General features: G+C 41.2%; 1 protein-coding gene across 1 annotated transcript in view; it reads right to left on the reverse strand.

Moving 5' to 3' along the window:
* LIMCH1 (LIM and calponin homology domains 1) overlaps positions 1 to 21,952 on the reverse strand; it is a gene marked incomplete at both ends in the record, with an annotated part of 360,621 nt that overhangs the window by 109,825 nt on the left and 228,844 nt on the right. The window contains one exon of the mRNA XM_080697252.1: positions 1,661 to 1,767. Coding sequence (XP_080553378.1) covers positions 1,661 to 1,767 — 107 coding nt within the window. The remainder of the gene's footprint in view (positions 1 to 1,660; positions 1,768 to 21,952) is intronic.

Below are 21,952 nucleotides of genomic sequence, written 5' to 3' on the forward strand. Positions count from 1 at the left end.
TCTGAATTCATGTCTCTGTCCTCAGAAGCTGGTTGCCCGGACAACCAGGTCTGCACTAAGCCAGCTTTACTTGGAACCACACCTGAGGGAACATTCTGTCTAATTCTCCCACAGGTGAGGACACAGGGCTACTGACGAGAAGCAGCTGCGCGCTGAGGGCCTGCTCCTGATTCCCTCTTGCCCAGCTTTTTGTAAATAAGCAATAAAGGTGATGTGAGTTAGGAATTTCTAAAGTGAACTACTGCTTAAAGGGGTTCAAAAAAAAAAAATGAGAGTAGCTGCGGACAGCGTCAGAGAGCGCTTTCCTTCCCTCTGTAGGCCACGCCGGTCACTAATCATTACCTACAGATGAGGCTGCAGCTCCCATGGTTTCTGATCATTTGTCACCCAGGTAAACTATAAACGTGAGATGAGGCAGAACTTAAAACAATTTCCTAAAACGAACAATGATTGATAGAGGCCAGGTTTAGGTACAGTAATAAATGGAGCGTGTGATGACCAAGTCGAATGTTCCAGTGGTTTCTATGTTCAAATATCCCATGCTCGTTGTTATTTTTTTCCACTTAACTAAAATTTTTCCATGAGAAATATTAGACTGGCATGTGGACAAGTTATTTTAGAAAACCAATTGTGGTCAACTCTCTCTTATTCCCAGTCATGAATCATAAAATCCAATATAAATCCCCCAATTTTGTTTGATTACATAGTTTCTGTTTCCCTCCATTTTTCCATCATTGTTATTGTTATTTTCTTAAAAATCAAGAGCAACAAACAAAACAAAGCTAACGGACCTGAATATTGGCTTCTCCCCCCCTTTTCTGTTCTTCCATGACAAATGGCCTCCAAAGTTTTCAATCCGCAAATCCTGTCCATGCAATTGTAGCTCATGATTAAAGCATGCATACCCAAGCCAAGTGTTGTTTGACAAAGGTGGATAATGTTTTATGTGAAACCGACGGGGTCTGAAGAGCTTCAGAGCTAGAGAGTCACCTCTGCCATCTCATTAGGACATGTCTTTCTTTCCGCTGGTCACAAGCTATTTCTTTAGAGAGAGTGTTTCACTATGTTGCCTCTTCTCTTATATTCTGCTCCAAGAATTTTCTGGCCCCGGACATGGCTGACTGAGGAAATAGCCAATAACAGCCCCAAAGCCCCTGACCCATCTCCAAAGAGCTTGATTACTAACACATACGGGAAAACAGTTACAAATGTAGAAGAAGGCGAGAATTTCCATAATGTAATGCCTGCCCTGCATAATAAGCAGAGTTCAGATCTGTTTACCTAGTTTGTAGTCTTCCAAGAGCCTATTCAAATGCCCAATTAGAACCAATAAAAGGTTTCTGTGTGAGACACACAGAGTATATATGCACATTTCTCCCTTGCCTCTCTGCTAAGCTTTACTTAATATTTGCCCCTTCTTCAAAATGATCACTCCGCATGCATGATTATTGTATTGAAAAAATGCTGTTGGTCAGAATGAAAGATACACATGGAAGGAAAGCCGATGTGTGTGGTTTTGAAAGCTTGGTTCCTATTTTCAAATTTTCATTTTCGTAGGCATTACCCAGCCATCTTCCTCTTAGAACTTACAGCATCGTCACAGAACTGCACATCAAACCATATGGCAGTTTCCCTTAAATGTAAATCGTGCATCTCTTACTTGACAGCTGCTCTGCTGGATGTATCCTGAAGGTCACTCGGGTCAAAGAGTTGAGATTCTTTAAGGCCCAGCTCTTTACAACCTCTCAAAAATAAGATAATATTGTCCTGGAAGGAAGAAAAGAAATCCAAGTATTACTTTAGATTATCTTTGATTATCTTTTTGAACCAGCTCCTTTCTGTTAATAGTCCAAATTGCTGTGGTGATGTCATCTATAAAGGCAGAGAAAGTCAGGTCTAAATCGGGACTAGTTGAATAACAAAAATATTTTTGTTAGGAAATAGCAGAGTAAACAAACGCCTCAAACTTCCAAACCCACAGCTTGCCAAATTTACTTTCTCCCTTTAGCTTGACACATTTGGATAAACCTGCAGGTAAAATGCCATTATTTGCAAGGCTGAGACAGGATTGCAGGTTTGAGATCAGACTCAGTAACTTGTTGAGAACCTCAACAACCTAGTAATACCCTGTTTCAAAATTTAAAAAATAAACTGGATGTGGTGGCACACAGTTGTAATTCCAGTACTTGGAAGGTTGAGACAGGAGGATCTCAGATTTAAAGGCAGTGAGGCTTCCAGCAACTTAGTGAGACCCTTTTTCCAAGTAAACATTTTTAAAAATGGGTCTGGGGGGTATAGCTTGGAGGTAAAATGTCCCTGGGTTCAATCCCTGGTATCATTATAAAAAATCCATTATAAGGGAGAACCTAGCATCTTCTTAGGGGATAGTACAGAAAAAAAAAAAAAAACCTAGCCAACCAATCAACTAAACAAACAAACAAAAAACCAAAAAACCCCCCAAACCCCAGGTATTTTCCATTGCTTTAAATTTCTTCATCCATGCTTGCTTCCTACAATCTTGTGGAGATATTTAAAAACAACAGGTTTTGCTAAGCGAAAGATTTTTTCTCATCTTCCCTAAGTTTTCCTATTAATGAATCTAACGATTATCCTTTATGTACTTTACCTTCTTTATACATATGGATTTGGCTGATAAATTTTGTAGATTATAAATTGGCTAAAAGCAAATGCTTTCAAATATACACATACATGTATATTTCATACATATGCCATACATATGTGCATATATATGTATACATATAGAGAAAAAGAGGGAGAAAAGAAAAGATTGACTTAATTGGGAAGGGAAAAGACAAGGGCAAGGAAAGCTTGAAAATAAAGCAAATACCCTTCTCAAAGTGAATATTTGTCTAGCAGGTACAAATTTACTTTGAACTAGCAGAGTGGCAGACATGACTGATGATTAAAAAGGGTTCTGGTTTTCATGTATGGTGAGACTCAGAAATAAATGAACAGTACTGAGAGGGTCTGCAAATTGTGGGCCATCTTTTGGAACTCCGGGGTATCCATCACCAGGTTTATCAGTCAAGCATCTAATTGTCCTCTTCCATAAAGACCTCTGAAGATGCTGACCCCTTCACTTAGAATACTACGGGACAAGGATTGTCGGCTCCAAGATCCACATAAAAGAGCGGCCATCGAATGCTGGAAGGGAAATGCTACCACCATCCGAAATAACAGTGGTGACTGCTGAAGGACACGCCCTCCCAAGTGCAGTTCAACCAAGGCGACAGGGAAGACAGCATTATCACCAATCACCCAGTGTATAGGCAGGATTCTAAGACTACCCCAAATCTTGCCCCAGCAGACACACCCTATTAACTCCACTCTCCTTGAGTGTGAGTGAAATCTGTGTGTACGACCGGATGTCACCGTGGTTATGTCACTAACCATCTGGCTCTGTGATAATAAAAATAAGATAATCTGGTCTTGACCTAACCAGCGATTTTCGAAAGAAGGTGAACTCAAGTTCCTGCTGGCCATGTGTTCTGCGGCTGCAGAGATGGGCTGTGTTAACTACCATAGAGCCTGAAGAGGGTTGGAAGATGCTCAGATTGGGTCTCAGACCTTACTAACACCTTGAGTTCAGTCCTGTAACATTCTGAATAAAGAATCCAGTTATGCCATGTCTACACTTCTGACCTAAAGATAATGTGAGACAACAAATGGATACTGTTTTAAGATGCGAGGTTAATGATAATTTTTAATGATGTAGAAAAAGTTAATACACCCAAACTCTAAACAACAATAAAAGCAAAAACTGTAACCTTGTTATACCACATATTATATGCCAGGCATTCTTCCAAGAGCCATACATATATTAACTAATCCCTTCACAACCTTATGAAGGATGTGCTATTTTTTCTTATTCTCATTTTAAAAATGAGTGATCTGATGCCCAGAACAATTAAGCAAATTGCCCAAGATCACAGAGCCAGTCAAAAATGGCGACTGCAGAACCATGACAGGTGTGAGGAACCTAAGCTTGAAATCTGGGGCCAGCAGCAAAGGAAGACAAGGCTTTGGGGAAGGGTGAGCCAGCGGGTCTTGAAGATGTGGAGGCAGGCAGCTGGAAGCCATGGAGGGCTGTGTGAGAGGTGAATTCCCAGACCTGCAGTGGAAAGAGATCACTGGGAGAGGGGCCAGAAGTGGGAAGGAGGGATGTAAGAGGAGAGAGAGGAGGTGCTACCATCTCAGTCTCCCACCGAGGTCCTGCATTCCAGCATGCTCTCCTTCTCATGTAAGATCCTGGATCTTTCAAAGACAGGATGCCATGCCATTCACAAGCCCTGTGCCCCATCCACAGGATCTGTCCTGGGTTGACACATATCTGAAGTCATCTATATCCTTTTCTTTCTTTCTTTTTTTTTCAGTACTGGGGATTGAACCTAGGGGCATTCTACTTCCAAGCTACACCCAGTTCCATTTTTTATTTTTTATTTTGAAAGAGGATCTCAATAAGTTGCAGAAGGCCTCACTAAATAGCTGAGGCTATTCCCAAACCTGTGATCCTCCTGTCTCAGCCTCCCAAACACTGGGATTACAAGCATGTGACACCATGCCTGGCCACTCATTTCCTTCTTCGTCTCTCCTTGAGTTACTTTCTACCTTTTTTATGAGAAAATTTATTTTCCCCACCCTCCCCATCAGTTTTACAGTTTTTTTTTTACCTTCTTAGCAATATATTTTTCACTGATTACCTATGACCTAGGGATGGAAAAGCAATGGGAAAAACAAGGGAGAGAAAGGAGTTCTTTTTAAAAAAAAAAAAAAAAGTATTAGCAGATTGAACCCAGGGCTCCTCTACCACTGAGCTACATCCCCAGCACATTTATTTATTTACTTATTTGCTTTGAGACAGAATATCACTAAATTTTCCAGGTAACTTTCAATTTTTCTCCTAAACATTACAGAAATGTGCCACCATGAGTGGGTATACTGAGTTATTTCTGAAGGACCCAGATTTTCTACTTGTATGTTGGTTGGCCCATTATTAAATTTAAATATAACAACTTTCCTTTTAGTATAGTTATTTTGACCCTGTATTTAAATTGCTCCATGTGAAATGAAGGGCTTTGGGTTCCTTTTCAGTTCTTTTCCCAGTTAGTTTTGTTGTCACAAAGACATTGCCATCTACCGGTGACCTTGGGCATGCCAGCGTGCAATTGGACTGGCTTCCAGTGTATTCCTGGTGGGCAACACGTCTTTGCTCTATACCCATGCATCTAAATTAGACGACAGCCTTTCCCAGAGACAGCAAAACCAAGACCCCTTCTCTCTGCAACTTAGCTATTAGTATTGCACTGAAAGAAGCAATAGGGAAATGAGGTGCACAAGAGGGTGTCTGACTGGTGCATTTACATATGAATGGCTCAGAAAATTTGAAGAAAAAAAGGGAATAAAAGTCAGCACCTAACATTATTATAAGAACAATCATGATCACATATTGATATAAAAATTTCTACAATAAAGTATGCTTGGCAACTGAGAAAATATTTTCTCAAAGAGAAAATCAAAGTTTACTTGTGAATTCTTATTACAGACTTTTTAATTTTAATTTTTATTTATTTTATTTATTATTTGTTTATTTTATTATTATTTATTTTTTGGTGGTACTGGGGTTCCTGGAAGCCCTTCTACCTCCGGGCTACACTCCCAGACCTATTTTTACATTTTTATTTGGAAACAGGGTCTCCTAAGCCAGCGCGCACGGCTGGCTTCGAACCTGCACGATCCTCCTGTCTCTGCCTCCCAAGCGCGGGGATTACAAGCGTGCGCCACCACGCCCGGCCACATTACAGAGACTTTTTTTTTTTTTTTAAAAAGAACATTTACTTTATTTACCATTCCTATGTCAAGAAAGTACGTTGGTTCAGGATCAGTGAAGAATATTTAGATATCAGAGGACCATTCTGGTGAATTTTGTGAAGCATCTTATCATCTAAACTACACATTTGTAGCTTAGATTCACTGAGCATTTACCGTTGATTTGTTCTGACCTAACCATACTTATAGATTAGCTCTTTTACTTGCAAGACATCCATGTGAAGCAGGTACTATTACTGTCCCCATTTCACTGATGAAGTTATGGCACAGAGAGGTTCTGTACCATACCCAGCTAAGTCAGCCTCATAATTAACTAGCACAACACACAGCAATGAGTTTTCTTCAGCCCTGAAAAATTCTAAGTCTAAAAAAATGACAATTCTTTTTCCCACCTCTCCAACTTTCTGGATGCCTTATTCTTATTCTGCCTTCCTGAAAAATGTAATTTTATTATTTTTTCTTACCTTTTCTCATTCTGATTTTCCTGCCTGCCTCCCACCAGCTTACAAGCCCACATACACACACAGCCTTTCTGATGAACTCTACAAGTCTTTAAGTGACCCTGACTCTTGAACCATCTTGGGGGCACGGTATGGTGTATCCCTCGCTTGCAATTCCATACTGCAGAAGCACCAAACAAACCCTTTAACTACTAAAAAAGGTAACTGTAAACCAAGACAGCGACTAGCAGAGAGGCGCAGGGACATCCTTCCCAGGGCAAGTGAGAGCGTTTTGATTGGCCTGTGAGCTCTGATGGCTTCTTGCCCACAGGGAAAAGCAACTGATGGGTGTTGGTGCTCTCTAGGAATCATCTGAGACTACAACCAGGACAAAGCCTGTGACCCTGGTGTAGTCCCACAGGAGGTGCATGGCTGTGGCAACCCAGATCCTCGGGAAAAGCCAGGAGGTGCCTGCTCTTCCTACACCCAGCCACTCTGGAACACCGTACGCTATTCAGTGCACAGCCTACAATCACGAAGGCTTTGAGCTCCAGCCAGCCCAAATAATTTGGGCTGGAAGATTTAAATAACTGCAGGTCTGTTTCCAGCTCCTTGCTGTAGCCTAATGATGCTGGAGGGGAGCCAGGCCCAGTCAGGAGACAAGCCAGAAGGAAGAGCCACCCAGCCAAGAGCTAACGAGGGCGGCCACCGGAGCAGGCGTGAGGGACTGTGCCTTTAATTACACACACTGCATCCTGGAAATTTTCATCTGCCTTGCCCTTCACACTGAGACTTCTCCACACTTACAGTTTCAAGAAAAACCCACATCTGAGTGTGTGAAGTTCAGAAGTCAAACACTTTAACAGTGTCTCAATCCCAAGGGAGAAGAAGTAAGAGACACTGATTCACAACAACTGCTATTACATTTAGCTCATACTAAGCAGAGCTAACAAACTCAGCAAGACTTAGTAACTTGTATAAGAACTTTCATTTTATTCTTGAAAAAAGTCAGTATCACAAAAAACAAAAATTGATTAAAGAGATCCGTTGACCAAATGTAACAAATGGCCTTTGACTGGCCTCTAAATAAAAAAAAAGATAAAGTCCAATTTAAATATGGACTGTATGTTGAATTATATCATTGAATGAATGTTAATTTTCTTTTGATGATTATGTGGTTATGTGAGAGAACATCTTTATTTCTAAGTATAAATATCAATTACATAGGAGTGTTATTACGTGTGTAATATAACTTTCAAATAGTTTAGGTAAGAGAGAGAGAGAGAGAGAGAGAGACTTCATATATGGGGTAGGGGAGGAAAAGAAGACAGAAAAGAGGAACAGGAAGGGAGAGAGATATTGTGCATATATATTTCTGCCTATAGAAGCAAAATATGGCAAAATATTAGTAATTGGTGAGTCAATGTCAGAGGTTAGTAAACATTTTCTGTAAAGGATCAGATAGAAAATATTGTAGGCCTTGGGCCATATGGTGGTCTGTGTTAAAAGAATTTGACATTGCTGTTTTAACCAGACCACATGTAAATGAACGCACACGTGTCTGCCTTCCACCCATTTCATTTATGAAAGCGAACGCTGGGCTGGATTTGGCCGTGGGCTGGATTCTGCTCACCCTGACCCAGGTGGAGCATATTCAGTTACTTGGTGTGCCACTCTCACTACTTTTCTGTAGAGTTGAAAATTTTCCAGGAAAAAGTTAATTTATAAACATAGATTTGATGAGGTAGGCGTGGGACTTTACTGGCAAAACTAGTTAAAAAAAAAAAAAACTCAAAGAAAAACGCCTGTTGCCTCTTAGAGAACCACTGCAAGGGCTGTGGTCAGTGCCCAGGTGCGACTGATGGGAAATCACAGTTTCTGGCAGACTGAAAAGTCCTGTAACATGAGCCTCAGCTCAACACAGAGGCACAACATGAAGTTCCTGAAAGAGTCCATTTTGTGCCATGCTAATATTAATATATGAATTTAAGCCCCTATTTGTGTAACTACCATGCATTAAATCCTGGTTTCCATTTCATTAATTTGTGGTCCTGATCTGTGTATGAACACGTTCCCAGGGCCCTGGTTGAGACTTGAGCTTACTTCTGGGTCCTCTTCCTCTGCAGAAATCTGTACACATTCCATTCCCTTCTGGCTCCAAAAGCAAGACAGGAGGATGGTTCAGGATGGTCTCTAACCAGGGCCCCCAATATGTAGCAGGTGCTCACTAAGTATTTAAATAAATTAAATATAACGTGGTAGGTACTCTTCTAGGTAATTATAACAACGAATAAAACAACATTTCTTAGTCTTCACAATCCATCAAGCAGCTGATTTGTTCAAGATACAAATGGACAGAGGTTGACATCAAAGTAGACAATGGAAACAAGAGAATAACGATGCCAAAGAACGCAGCATAATAGCTTCAGAGTCAGAAGGCCAAAGAACACAGCATAATAGCTTCAGAGTCAGAAGGACTTCAGCTAGGATCTCAGCCTCTTCTGCTTGCTTAGCTATGTGTCCTTGGGCACATTCCAGCCTCCCTGATCTTCAGATTTCTAACTTTTAAGGTTGTTGTCAACCTTGTAGGGATGTCAGAATTACAGACAATATGCAGTAAGAACATGGCCAGGTGTCTGGCACCTTTTGGGTACTTATTATGGGACCCCCCGCCCCTTAATCTGTAGGTTTGTTTTCCAAGATTTCAGGTGCTCATGGTCAATTGTGGGTTGAAAATATTAAATGGGAAATTCTGGAAGTAAGAAATTCATATGTTTTAAATTGTATGCTCTTCTGAGTAGTGTGATGAAGTCTTGTGCCATGGGGCTCCATCTCACCCAGGATGGGATTCATCCCTTTGTGCAGCGCATCTGTGCTATATACACTACCCACCCGTCAGTCCTTTTGTAGCCCACTCAGTTATCACACCAACTGTAGGGGTAACACAGCATTTGTGTTCAAGCAGCCTTCATTTTATTTAATGGATCCAAAGCACAAGAGTAGTGATGCTGGCAATCTTATTACAGTATATTTTTACAGTTGTTCAATTCATTAGTTATTGTTATTTTACTATGCCTAATACAAATTAAGCTTCATCACAGGTGTGTATGTATAGAAAAAACATACCATATATAGAGTTTTGTATTTTCTGAAGGTTTCCAACATGCATCGGAGTATGAGAATATATCCTCTGCAGATAAGGAGGCACCACTGTATACAGAAGATATTGTTATGGCATTTTTGTTCACTCAGGTCGGGAAAGGAAGATGAGATGAAGAATAGACACACTGTACTTGCCAGTTATGGGAGATGATTTTTAAAAAGTTGTTGCTGCTATGAAGATTTAGCTGTTATTTGTCACTGAGTCGGCACTTTTCTATAGACAGCCTCAAGCTTTGGGGCAGGCTAGATTCCAAAGTAAGGTATCTGCTTGTTAATCACCATTTGTGATTATTACACAAAATAAGTTCTTGTAATGATGGTTTCCAGAGCAGTCCAGGAAAGTCTGCTTGATCCCAAGTGTGCGTGAAGGGGAATGCTCATCACACGATGGAGCAGAGCATCTCAGTGGGAAGCTATGGTCAGAGCTACCTGAGAGCACATCTCATCGTGGCTGCGGTTGGAGGATCTCAGCGGCTTCAGGTCCCATCCACCCATGGCCCCATGGTGATGTTTAGGAGAAAGAGGGAACAGCAAGGTTTTCAGGGGAACCCTTGAGACACACCACTGCCCATCCAGAACTTTTTCTGCCTTTTCTTCAGAAGGCACGCAAGGATCTGCTGTTGCCTTGCTCTTTCTCATTCATTTCCACCTGGATGGGCTGTGTCTCCTTGACCTGCTGTAGAAAGTCAGCAGCTACTTGGTCCAGGCGGACACCCAGCCTTCAGGGTTCTCCACGGAAACCAGACAGGGAACCACATACTCCCTTATGGACCCAAACCTCTTGGCTCAATTTCCTTTTTTTTTTTTTTTTGCAGGTCTGGGGATGGAACCCAGGGGCATTTGACCTCCGAGCTACACCCCCTGCCTATTTTTTATTCTTTATTTTGAAACCGGGTATCACTGAGTTGCAGAGGGCCTCACTAAGTAGCTGAGGCTGTCCGTGAACTGCGATCCTCCAGTCTCAGCCTCCCGAATGCTGGGATTACAAGCGTGCACCACCACGCCCGGCTTCAATTTCCTTTTATAGTAGCAGGGATATATCAGCATGGTGATGGATTTGGAATTCACAGAACACAAAGGTAATGTACATCTGGGTTACAAAGGAATCCACACATTTCTACTGCTAGGTATTTAACATGCAGTATATACAAAGCATCTGTATAATTTTCAGTGTCTGTACATGAAAAGTCTAGGTGGAAAATACAAAAAGGTACACCAAGATTACCTCTGGTGAATATATCTTTTTTATACATGCCCATAATAGACATTTTCTATAAAAACCTTAAAAAGGAGTAGGGTATCTCAGAAAGATTTTCAAGTATATCAGAGAAGACCCAAATCTTGTTAGAAAATCAGTAAGTAACATTAACATTACTTTTCTACCTATAAGACTTTTAAAAACATGGTTTCTGTAAGGTTTTCTACACTTGAGGGAAACTTCCATTATAGGGATATAATTAAAAAATTCAGAACTTAAGGAATACATCACCAAAATACCTCCAGGAACTTGCCCCGTAATTAACAGAACTTGGGGGTTTCCTGGACCTGCTGTGTGCTCACAGGTACTGCCCTGGCCTGCAGGTTCCAGTCAAGCCCTGCAAATTGGCCAGGGTCCAACAACAATTGGTTCTCGCCAGACTGTCAATACTTTTTTATTTTCCAGGAGCACTTAATGAGGATACCAGCTCTTCCACCGAGAAGAAAAAGCAACTCGCTCTCCCTGGGGGAATATGAGGGTGGTGTGACCCAGACCACAGCAGCTGGTAGCTGCTTAGAGAAAAATAAAAAGGATATGAATGGGAAATGAGCAAAAGCATATGGATGACAAGAAAGACAATGGAAGGTTGCAAGGGGAAGAAAGTTATGAAAGGTAAGACCGAGGGGGCCCTGCCCAGAGCTGGATCATTCTGTAGGCGGTGGGGAATTGAGGTCAGTTTATGCAGAGGGATGGAGACCTGGAATCCTACTCTCATCTTAGGAGAAGATGTCAGGCCCTGAGGGAAAGGGGTCACGCAAGAGGCTATTCTAGCCAGGCATGGCGGTGCAGGACTGTAATCCTAGTACTTGGAATCTCAGGTTCAAGGCCAGCCTCAGCAACTTAGTGAGATGATCCACAACTTAGAAAGACCTTGTTTCAAGGTAAAAAATAAAATAAAATAAATAAAATAGGATTGAGGTGTAGCTCAGAGGTAGAACACCCCTGAGTTCAATTCCCACTACCACAAAAAAGGGTATTCCAAGAGCTCAGGGAGAACTGACCTGGACTCAACAAAACAAGAAATGACGGGGAGAGCCGTGCCTCTCCTTGGCTCGGAGACGGAGTGGACTTGGCAATGACAAGAGAATGGGGGGATTTTAAGTGAAGCTAAGGTTTTTAGCCATCGAGGTCATCGAAGGGAAGAAGAGGAGGAGAAGTGTTATGAGAAAAGGGACCAAACTCAGCCTGGAACACTCTGCTCACAAAGCCACTGCTCACTGAGGAATTAAGCGTGGGTCTGAAGTGAGGTCCCTGAAGAAGAAGCAGGCTTGGGAGGCATGGTGCACGCAGCTGGGGATGGAAGCAGCAAGATATTGTTCCAGGAAGGCTCAGACAGAGAACAAGAGAGACTATGACAGAACTCTCCAGAACACTGACATTTAAAGGACGGCCAGGGAGAGGAGCCCTTTGTGCCCGAGGAGAAGCAGAAGTAAGTAGGAGGAGAGCAAGGGAAGGCCCTGTGCAGGGAGGCCAGCGGGGACCACCGTTTCATGGAGCACCGCGTGTCTGGCACCACCTGCTATGGTCTCCTGTCGGGGATCTCAGCTGTCACTCCCTGGCTGGAGACCCCGGGTGCATTGCTCAACCCTCCCGTGCCTCAGCTTTGTCTTCTTAGAGCTTGGGTCTTTACAATGGCCTCACAGTCCTACAGGATCTGTTGTGCATGCCACCTTTGACCACATTACATCTCATGGCTTTCTCGGTCCAGCTGCCTGGAGTCCTCCCTGGGCCTCAAGCAGGCCAGGCAGGTCCCCACCAGGGCCTTTGCTCCTCCCCCCTGAGAAGCTCTAGATATTACCTAGAACACTATCTGGTGTGTACTTAGTAGGTACACATAGAAATGTGTAGAAAGAATGAGTATGGAAATGGGGAGGCATACGTAGTAGGGTTGTTTTGTGGAGTTAAATAAGAAAATATATGGAATGTGCTTAAAATACAAATGTTTGGCACATAGCAAGAGCCCCAATTAAATGTTTCCCATAATGATACTTATTTCTATTATAAGGATGAAAACTAGTAAGTCATCTGATTAGAAGGACATTACTGAGATGGGTGTGGAGGATGGCAGGTTCGCAGCCAGCCTCTGCAACTCAGGCTCTCAGCAACTTAGTGAGACTTTGTTTCAAAATAAAATAAAATAAAATAAAATAAAATAAAATAAAATAGGGCTGGGGGTATAGCTCAGAGGTAGATGTCTCTGGGTTCAAGCTCCAGTTCAATACACACACAAAAAGAAGACATTATTGACTTTTGTAGAATTTCGGGGGATACTAAGCTTGAAAAACAGATTTCTGGAAGTCAAGAAGTCAGTATATAAAAACAATCTTGGGCGCCGGGCGTGGTGGCACATGCTTGTAATCCCCGTGCTTGGGAGGTGGAGACAGGAGGATTGTACAGGTTTGAAGCCAGCCTCGCTAGCTTAAGAAACCCTGTTTCCAAATAAAAATATTAAAAATAGGTGTCTGGGAGTGTACCCCGGAGGTAGAAGGATTTCCAGGAACCCCTGTACCACCAAAAAAAAAAAATAATAATAATCTCGGGAATGTATAGAGATACTTTGGAGGCAGTTAGCAGAGAAGAGATTATGATGGATGGTGGGCTGGAGGAAAGTCGGCAGAATACTTCTTTTAGGAAAGGTACAGGGAGGAGAAGCGTGGCTCCCTTCTGCCAGAGCTCTCTTGGGCCTCCTGATCACTGATACTGTCACCCTCCCGAGGCCTGAGCCATCAGGTTTTCACCACAATGACCTTCCAGCCACCTCTTGTTTTTCCCACATTCACAGAGGACTCTGGCACCAGCTCACCATGTAAGACAGTCAATGTTCTGGGTTGGAATAAATTCTACACAGACAACCTGGATTCATTGTTCTTGCATTTTCTCAATTCTGATAATTTCTACTTAGATATTCCATTTCCAGATCCTCACCATCACACATGCCTGCCTAAGGGATCTTGGACTCCTGTGTCCAATTCCTTGACCTTTACCCTCTCTTTGTGGGTCCTCTTTCTGTCTCTCCCACCACGCTTGCTCTCTGTAGACTCCATCCTTTCCTCTTAGTCCTTCTCCCCTGTCATCTTTATTTCCTTTGTGATCCAGCCCTATGACGGTTCAACTATGCCTCTACTGTGTCTTTAACATTCCCACCTCCTTATCATTCTGTTGGGAAACAGGGAGCAGAGAAGAGACAATACAGGAGGAACAGTTAGGCTTGGCAGCCAGCTCAGCACTTGTCTTGAAGGGGGATCAACTATGAGTCTGCCTGGCAGGGCATGAGCTAGGGGACTGCTCCTGCTCTCCCCCACCTTCCTGAGCTTGGTTTGGGAGAAGGAACAGGGCCCACACAGCTCAGCCAGTTCTGGATTTCTTCTCCGTGGAAGACAGTCTGTCTATGGGACACATGTGTCCTGTCTGTTTCTGGCATGTGGTAAGGGCCCTCTCTGTGGGGGAGGCCTGTGGTTGTCCAGCTGCGCCAGGAATGGGTAGACACATTTAATTTGGGAGTGAGGATTAGCAAACCCCCTAGTTGAGGCTCTAAACCCATGCTATCCGATTTGCTTCATGCAAAGTAAAGCTGATATTTTGATCTCTGACTCTCATGTGTATGGCTCAACTGGGAGGGGAGAAGAGAAGTGCTATTTTTTTTTTTTTTTGATCACCCTAAATCCCTAACACTAAGCTCCCAGTGCTACTGGAAAGAATGGTGCTGTTACTGGATTTGCAGCTGCTATGCATGCTGCGTGAGTAGGCCATTGGATGCACTTGTAATCCTTTTAGGTGTCTCTGGTCAGCTCCATTCCTGCCTCCACCTTCCTCTGTCAAAGGCATCACTAGCCCCCAAGAGTTAAATGCCCTCACTTTGCCCATGTAAGGCATCCTGAAATAATGTGGGAGAAATGGAGAAACAGGTCAGATAATATTCCCCAACTGGAGGTCATAATGCTTAGACTCACAATTCTGACAGATCCTTACTAAGAAACTCTTCTAGCTCAGCATTTTCTAAACTCATTGGGCTTCAGAATCCTTTGTTTTGCCATCTACCTTTTAATCTATGAAGCAGTTTAAGAAATGCTGAGCCAGATGAACTACTGAAACACGATTTATACTTTTACATGATACTCAAATAAAAGGGTAATAGTCCTCACACTTTGACCGTGGTACTCAACCTAAAACTGTTGGTCTTCCATCTGTTCCGACACTGGCGATGCCAACCCCCAAGGCAGGCAAGGGGGCCAAAGAGCCAGGGTCTCATTCACCTCTGCATCCTTCAATCCTCCCAATGAAGGATACATTTCACACTTGTCTCTCCAGGGTTGCAAGTTAAGACAACGATTTATTAGTTAGGGGTAACCCTGGCAACAAAGCCCTTCATAGTCTAGGTCAGGCATGTGGATGACATTAGAAAAGGAGACGGGCTTTTAGAGGCCAAATGAGTGTGCAGAGCAGGAGCTTTATTGATAGATACAAATACCATTACCCCTATCACCTTTAGAGGTCACAACCCTTCTACTGAGAAGGTTAAAAAGCCAGCAAGAAAGGAAATACCATTAAGTAAAAAGCCATAAGCAACCTTTACACTCATCAACATAGACCATGACCTGAAGTAATTTTAGTCCTTAAAATTTTCAGCTGGAGTGAAGCTCACTTAAAACGTTCTGATTCTAATATTAAAATATATATGAGAAAGAAGAAGCAGGAATTCAAATGAAAAAAAGCGGAGCCTGGTGGAAATACCACCGTTCCTTTTATTTTCTTAAGTTTATCAGGTTCTTAACCCAAGTCGTGTCAGCCTTCACAGTTTCTGATTTTTTTCCTGTGTAATTAAAAAAAGGTGCAGAGACATTTGTCTTCAAATAACTCTAGATTCTTGAGTTTTAAATCATGCACAAGTGGGAACCACATTTTGTCTTCGAGGAATATTTAAAACCAAGTATATTCAAAATAATAAATTTTCCATGGATACTGGCTTCCTCTTTCCAAGTTAGTGTTTGGCTTAATTTATACAATAGATTCAATGGGCAAATTATCCCTCCCAAATAGTACCTAGCACATTCTTGGCATCTAAAAAGAGTTAACACATTGTATATGCTATTCATGTTCACAACATATCTGAGGAAAAAAGTCACCAGGTAGGAGTCCGAGGTGGGGGAGGGTAAACACAGGAATGTAGAGGGCCGCCAACAAGACTGCGCAGAACCCTCTCCTAAGGGCTCAGGGTGTCGAAGGTGTAAGCATAGGGACTGAAGGATGAGAAGCCCTAAGGCCCCAAGATGTTTGAGGCTTTGCAGTTTCTACCAAATTTAATCCTAGCAATCTAACTCTAAGTATGGGTGACGTATATAGAGAAAGATCGTATTTAAAATAAGTTTTGAGAAATGATTGATAAGCACAGAGTTTCAGTAGGGGCTGATGACAAAGTTCTGAGGGTGGATTGTGGTAAAGGCTACACACAATGTGAATGTGCTTAATGCCACTGAACTGTGTGCTGAAAATAATTAGAATGCTGGGTGTGATTTCTGACACCAGAAAAAAAATGCAAATGGTAAATTATATATATATATATATATATATATATATATATACACACACACATATATATGCTATTAATGTTCATATACTGTAATAAATGTGTATATACTGTAATAAAATAAGTCAGTTCAGTTTTATCTCAAGGCCACACAGCATGTTAGCAAAGCAAAGAAGTATGCCAACCCAATTCAAAAGCCATAGTTGTTCCCTTCATCCCCCAATAAATGATGATTTTAAATACCACCAACTTCACCATTACTAATTGAGCATTTCGTATGTGCAATCTTCTAAGCAATCAATGTATACGTATAAACTGTGGCCTCACCACAATCCTAGGAGGAGGATCCCTTTATCACTCCCATTTTCCAGGTGAGAAGGTGAAGTGCACAGGGACAATATAACTTGCTCAGGGGCACATAATCAGTGGGGGAGCCAGGAATCAAACCACATTGCCTCCTGGTGCATAAAGCACAGAAGGACATAAACCTCCCTTGCCTCAAGATGCACCAACCAAGAAGGTCAAGAGGTTATTAAGAATGCTCAAGTGGGTCAATGAAAGTCAGTATACACCTAGTCTCTGAGGAGGGTGTTCTAAAGACCTCAAATATCCCCCTCTGGGAAGTCTTCCATGGGCCTGTGGGTCCTGCGCCCCAGGAGGATGAGCCAAGATGGAAGCAAGAGCATACACATCTGCGTTGTAGTTAACCAGCCTCTGACCTACTTCCCAGTGCACCACGGACCACCATGCATGGGCACTATCATGCTAGTGCCTCTATTTTGGTACTAGCACTGTGGCTAGAATGCCACATGTTTTCAGTAGGTTTTTAAAAGTTCACTTGGAATAGTTTAAATAATATGTTCACTGCTGAATTATCCCCAGTGTCCAAGAGAGAGAAACAACCCAAGTGTCCTAGATGAACAGATCAAGTGAATGTGGCATGTATACATTATTCAACCCTTGAGAGAAGAAAATCTTGCCATTTGTGACAACAGGAATGAACCCAAAGGTCACTATGTTAAGTAAAATAAGCCAAGCAGAGAAAGACAAATATAGAATGACCTCAATTATGTATGGAATCTTAAAACATGGAACTCAAAGAACCAGAGAGAAGAATGGGGGAACAGTGGTTGTCAGGCTCTAGGGGAAACAGAATACTAGTGATGGGGTACAAGCTTTGTTATAAGACGACTACATTCTGGGGGCTAATGTACGGTAGAAGTTTTAATAGCAAAATACCCTCTTTCCCATTTATTTCTTGAAAACTTTAACTTCCTCCTTAGTTTCTGTTGTGATCTCAGGGTACTCAATCAATGAGTACGTTTCATAATTTGCAAATGGAGAAAGGTTGTTTATTTGTTTGTAATGGCAATTGAACCCAGTGGGGTGTTACATACCTTCAAGATACATCCTCAGTCCTTTTCATTTTGAAACAGAGTCTTACTAAGTTACGGAGAGTCTTGCTAATTTGCTGATACTGGCCCTGAATCTGTGATCTTCTCTCAGCCTCCCAAGTCATGAGGTTATAGGCGTGCACACCTTGCTTAGAGAACGTTTGTTTCTTTTTTTGTGGTAGTGGGGATGGAACCCAGAGGCATTTAAACCTCTAAGCAATACCCCCAGACCCATTTTTAATTCTTTATTTTGAAAGAAGGTCTCACTGAGTTTCAAAGGGCCTGAGTAGTAGCTGAGGCTGTCCTCGAACTGCGATCCTCCTGTCTCAGCCTCCCAAACGCTGAGATTACAAGCGTGCACCGCCACGCCCAGATGGAGGTTTGTTAAGTGCTTCCTTTCATTTTTATGCCCACTGCATCACAATCAGAGTGTGACGTGTTAACTCTCTCTGTTAACTCTCTCTTATATCTCAAGGTTCTTTGTAGTCAAGCACATCATTGGGGAGGAGTTTGACAATCCATGTTCCATGGGTTTTTAACAGTCTGTTTTTATACACTGACCTCGGATCTTTGCAAATATATAAAACCTGTTCACTTCACAATTGTTCAATAGGACACTTAGGATACTATTGTCGGAAACAGCACAAGATGTGTGTAAAATGGGAAATGTGCCTACCTGCCTCACAATGCTACTCATGGAAAAATTAAATGAGCCTGGAAAGTTCCAGTTAGCAGTTAAGATCCTGCACATGGAAAGCAGATCCTTAGCCCCTCAAATGGATGCTGGGTCTTGTTAGGGCCAAGGACCACACAGTGTGGAGAAATGGACACTCCACTGATCGTATGTTATGTACGCCCGCAAGGATCCTGGAGCAAGGCAGTCACCCCCAGTCAAGAGTCTTTTGAAGCAGTTGAGTGGTTTAAATCCCTTAAAGCACAGCTTGAGTGTGCAGTGGGGGAGGAGAGAGTAGACTTAAAGCAATTTCGCTGTTATACTCAGCAGCATAGAAAATATTTTTGAAACTGAAGACTGATTGAAAGGGACATCAAAAGAATTTGATTTGTTTGATGTTTAGACATACATACATGATGCAGATTGCTCTTGTATTAATGACGACTGTCTGCAAGCCAGATGGACGAGAGGATGGTGTCGAGAGACATCTGACTCTGTGCCATTGGAAAGGCACATTAAGAGAAAAACAGACTAGCAGAAATGATTCCCATACCCCAGTGTAAGGGTTCAATGCCCTACTGTAAATTTAAAAATTTAAAAAAATCACAATTATCTTTAAAGACCTCTCCTGCCTGAGTCAACACCACCGTAAGAATCAGAAGGTATGATATCAGCCTTGTCAACACTGGTCAAGCTTCCCATAGGGCAGGAAATAGGATGTGGTACACAGGCCCAGTGTTAGAGGTACAAAGTCAGGTACAGCACAGCCCCTGGCTGACGGACTTACAGAATAATTTTAGATTTGACATTTCTAAAAGCAGCTCTTAACGTATGTATCTTGACAAGCAAAACCAAGGAAATAAAGATAAGTGCCATCCCACCCTTCCAGGACATTCTTTTAAAGCTCTGGTCCCACCAAAATAGTTTTTTAAATCTTTTATTCATAAGAAATATAAATAACTGATAAATATGAAGATAATTTAACTTACTCCAAAAATATGTAAAGCATAACAATAGCATAAAAATAGTTTAGGCATCAGATTGACCAAAATGAAAAAAAAAAAATTGCAAGATCCAGTGTTGGGGAAGGTATGAAGAAGTTAACAATTAATCCAGCGAGAGTATAAATCAGTTCTACATTCTATTATAGAGGGTAATTTAATACCAAAACCTTAGCATTTTACACTCCTTGAATGTCCATGACAGCATTGCTTAAAATGAAAAACTTACAGCAACATAAATATACACAATAAGGGACTGCTTAAATACTATTATGGTATATACTTAGAATGGAAATTATTACCATATATACTTCTGTTGATATGTTTTTTATTAAGCATTGAAACAACTTGGAGAATTTTAATCCTAAGATCCACATTATGCAGATAATTTTTAAAATTAGCATTAAAAATCACTTGTAGTTGAAACTTAGAATAGGGAATTGTTAACATTAGGATGGATAATCTTAAATTGTCTTTATGTAAATATTTATATAATTTTTCTTCCTTTTCTAAAATTCTTTGGAAGTTTTCAAATAGGTTAAAAATATAGCATACATGCCTGTGATCCTGTTTACACCAGGGGCTGAGGCAGAAGGAGGATTATAAGTTCAAGGCTAGCCCAGGAAATTAGCAAGACCTTTTTGAAAATAAAATTAAAAAGACTGGGGATATAGCTCAGTGCAAAAGGCCCTGTATTTAAATCCTAGTACAGAGCACATGTACACACAGACCCATAGAGCCAGAGTTTAAACACCTAAAAATACAGAAAAGAGTATACCATAAAGTTTCCCTTCTAATTCTTTCTTCCAGACACCCAAAATCTCACCCCCAATGCAACTAATATTTGTAGTCTCTTATTGCTTATACATGTTTCCAGAAATACTTTGTGTATACAAAGATCTATATTCTCCCTCATCTTTTTTTCTATACTTTAAAAAAATTAATAAAAAGAAAGAATGGTACTATTGCTATTTACAAATTTCTATATTGCATTCTATGGTAAGACAGGATGCAAAGCAGGATAAGTACATAATCTGTTGTCCAAACTGAAATACTTTTAAAAGGTAAGGGTAAGCTTTTGCTAGCTATATGGTGAGTAATAGGCACAAACTAAGACTGCCCGAGTCAACCTGGATGCATGGTCATATTACCCATAAATTACCACAACTTATTTAACCAGTTCTCTATTGATGGGTCCTTAACTTGTTTCTAATCATTTGCTATGGAAAAAAAACAAAAACACTGCAATGAAAACCTTTATAAACATATTATATCACATTAAGTACATGTGCAGGGTATAATAATTAAAAGGTCAAAGGATATCTACTCTGTTTTTATTATTTGGATATTTCCAGGTTGTCTTTCAAAGGGGTTATAATTTTCACTTTTTCCCAAAATATGCAAGTATTAATTTATAATAATACAAGTTCCTTTCAAAATTAAAAATTGTTAACTATACAGACTGAGCAATTTTAAGGTATTTTAAGTCATAAATACATACAGAAACACAATACTGGAAATAATTAAAACTGGGTGTATCTAGATTATGTAGAAATTTTAAAAGCGAACATAAGCCCCACAAGAAATGTGTGCAAATGAATCGAATATGCAGTCAAAGGGTAGACTAACAAGCTCTTGTAAAAATACTGCTTATTAAGTTCACTGTGTATCGTGCACTTCTTTTTATTATGTTTTTTATGCTTTCTTCTCTTTTGTCCAACTAGGCCAGTTAGTTTTGACTTGATGTTCTTAGAAACAAATTCTAGGGAAGCTACAAATAAAAACTCATAAAATTGAAAGTAACTTGGCAAGGCAATTTACTTCTGCAGAAGGCTGTGCGACTGACTAAAAGTCTGGTAAGCGAGCCCACAGAGGTGCGGCCCACTCGGCTTTTATCCCTAATGTAATCCCGCCCCTTTCCCTGATTGGTGAGGGTTTAGGCTCACTGTGCATGATTGGCTATTCTGTAAAACAAACAGAAACAAAGTACACTCTGCAATGATTGGCCTACTGCTAGGACAATCAATGTTTAACAGTCACTCTTAGAACAAACTGGTCAACCAGAGGTCATATGAGCTAAAATGGTTGATATTCAGGAATGATCTAGTCAACCCGAGGTCATATGAGCTAAAATGGCTGACATACAGGAAGAGCCTACAAGTGGGACATACACACGAATACCCAGGCTATCATTTCAAACAAATGCTTAAGCTACAGTTACAAGATGGAAAGGAGTGCACTTCTATGTAATTTGCTACTTGACAGAAATTGATAGTAAAGATTATCTGTTCCTTACAATGTCAATTCGTTCTTTTCAGAAAACAAAGAGTTCCAAAGAGGTTATTCTCCTACTAAGGGGACATCTATCGTAGGACCCTCCTTATCCCTTGCAGCTGCTAGACCCAAAGCCCAGAGCAGTGGGCAAATCCCTTGTGAGGCCAGCAGGCTGGGAGTATTTGCTAAAATTGAAGCACTTCAACACTGCAAGAGACAGACCTCTCTACCACCAAGACAGACTCATCCCTGCTTTGGGTATTTATGTCTTGGGAAAACAGCCACAGATCTTTTCAATTATAAAATGAAATGCACATTTGCTAAGTTATATTTAATAACCTCATAGATTTAAGCCCTGACCTCAAACATCTTCCTACCT

Source organism: Muscardinus avellanarius, assembly GCF_963383645.1.
Source record: "Muscardinus avellanarius genome assembly, chromosome: 6".
Classification (NCBI taxonomy): domain Eukaryota; kingdom Metazoa; phylum Chordata; class Mammalia; order Rodentia; family Gliridae; genus Muscardinus; species Muscardinus avellanarius.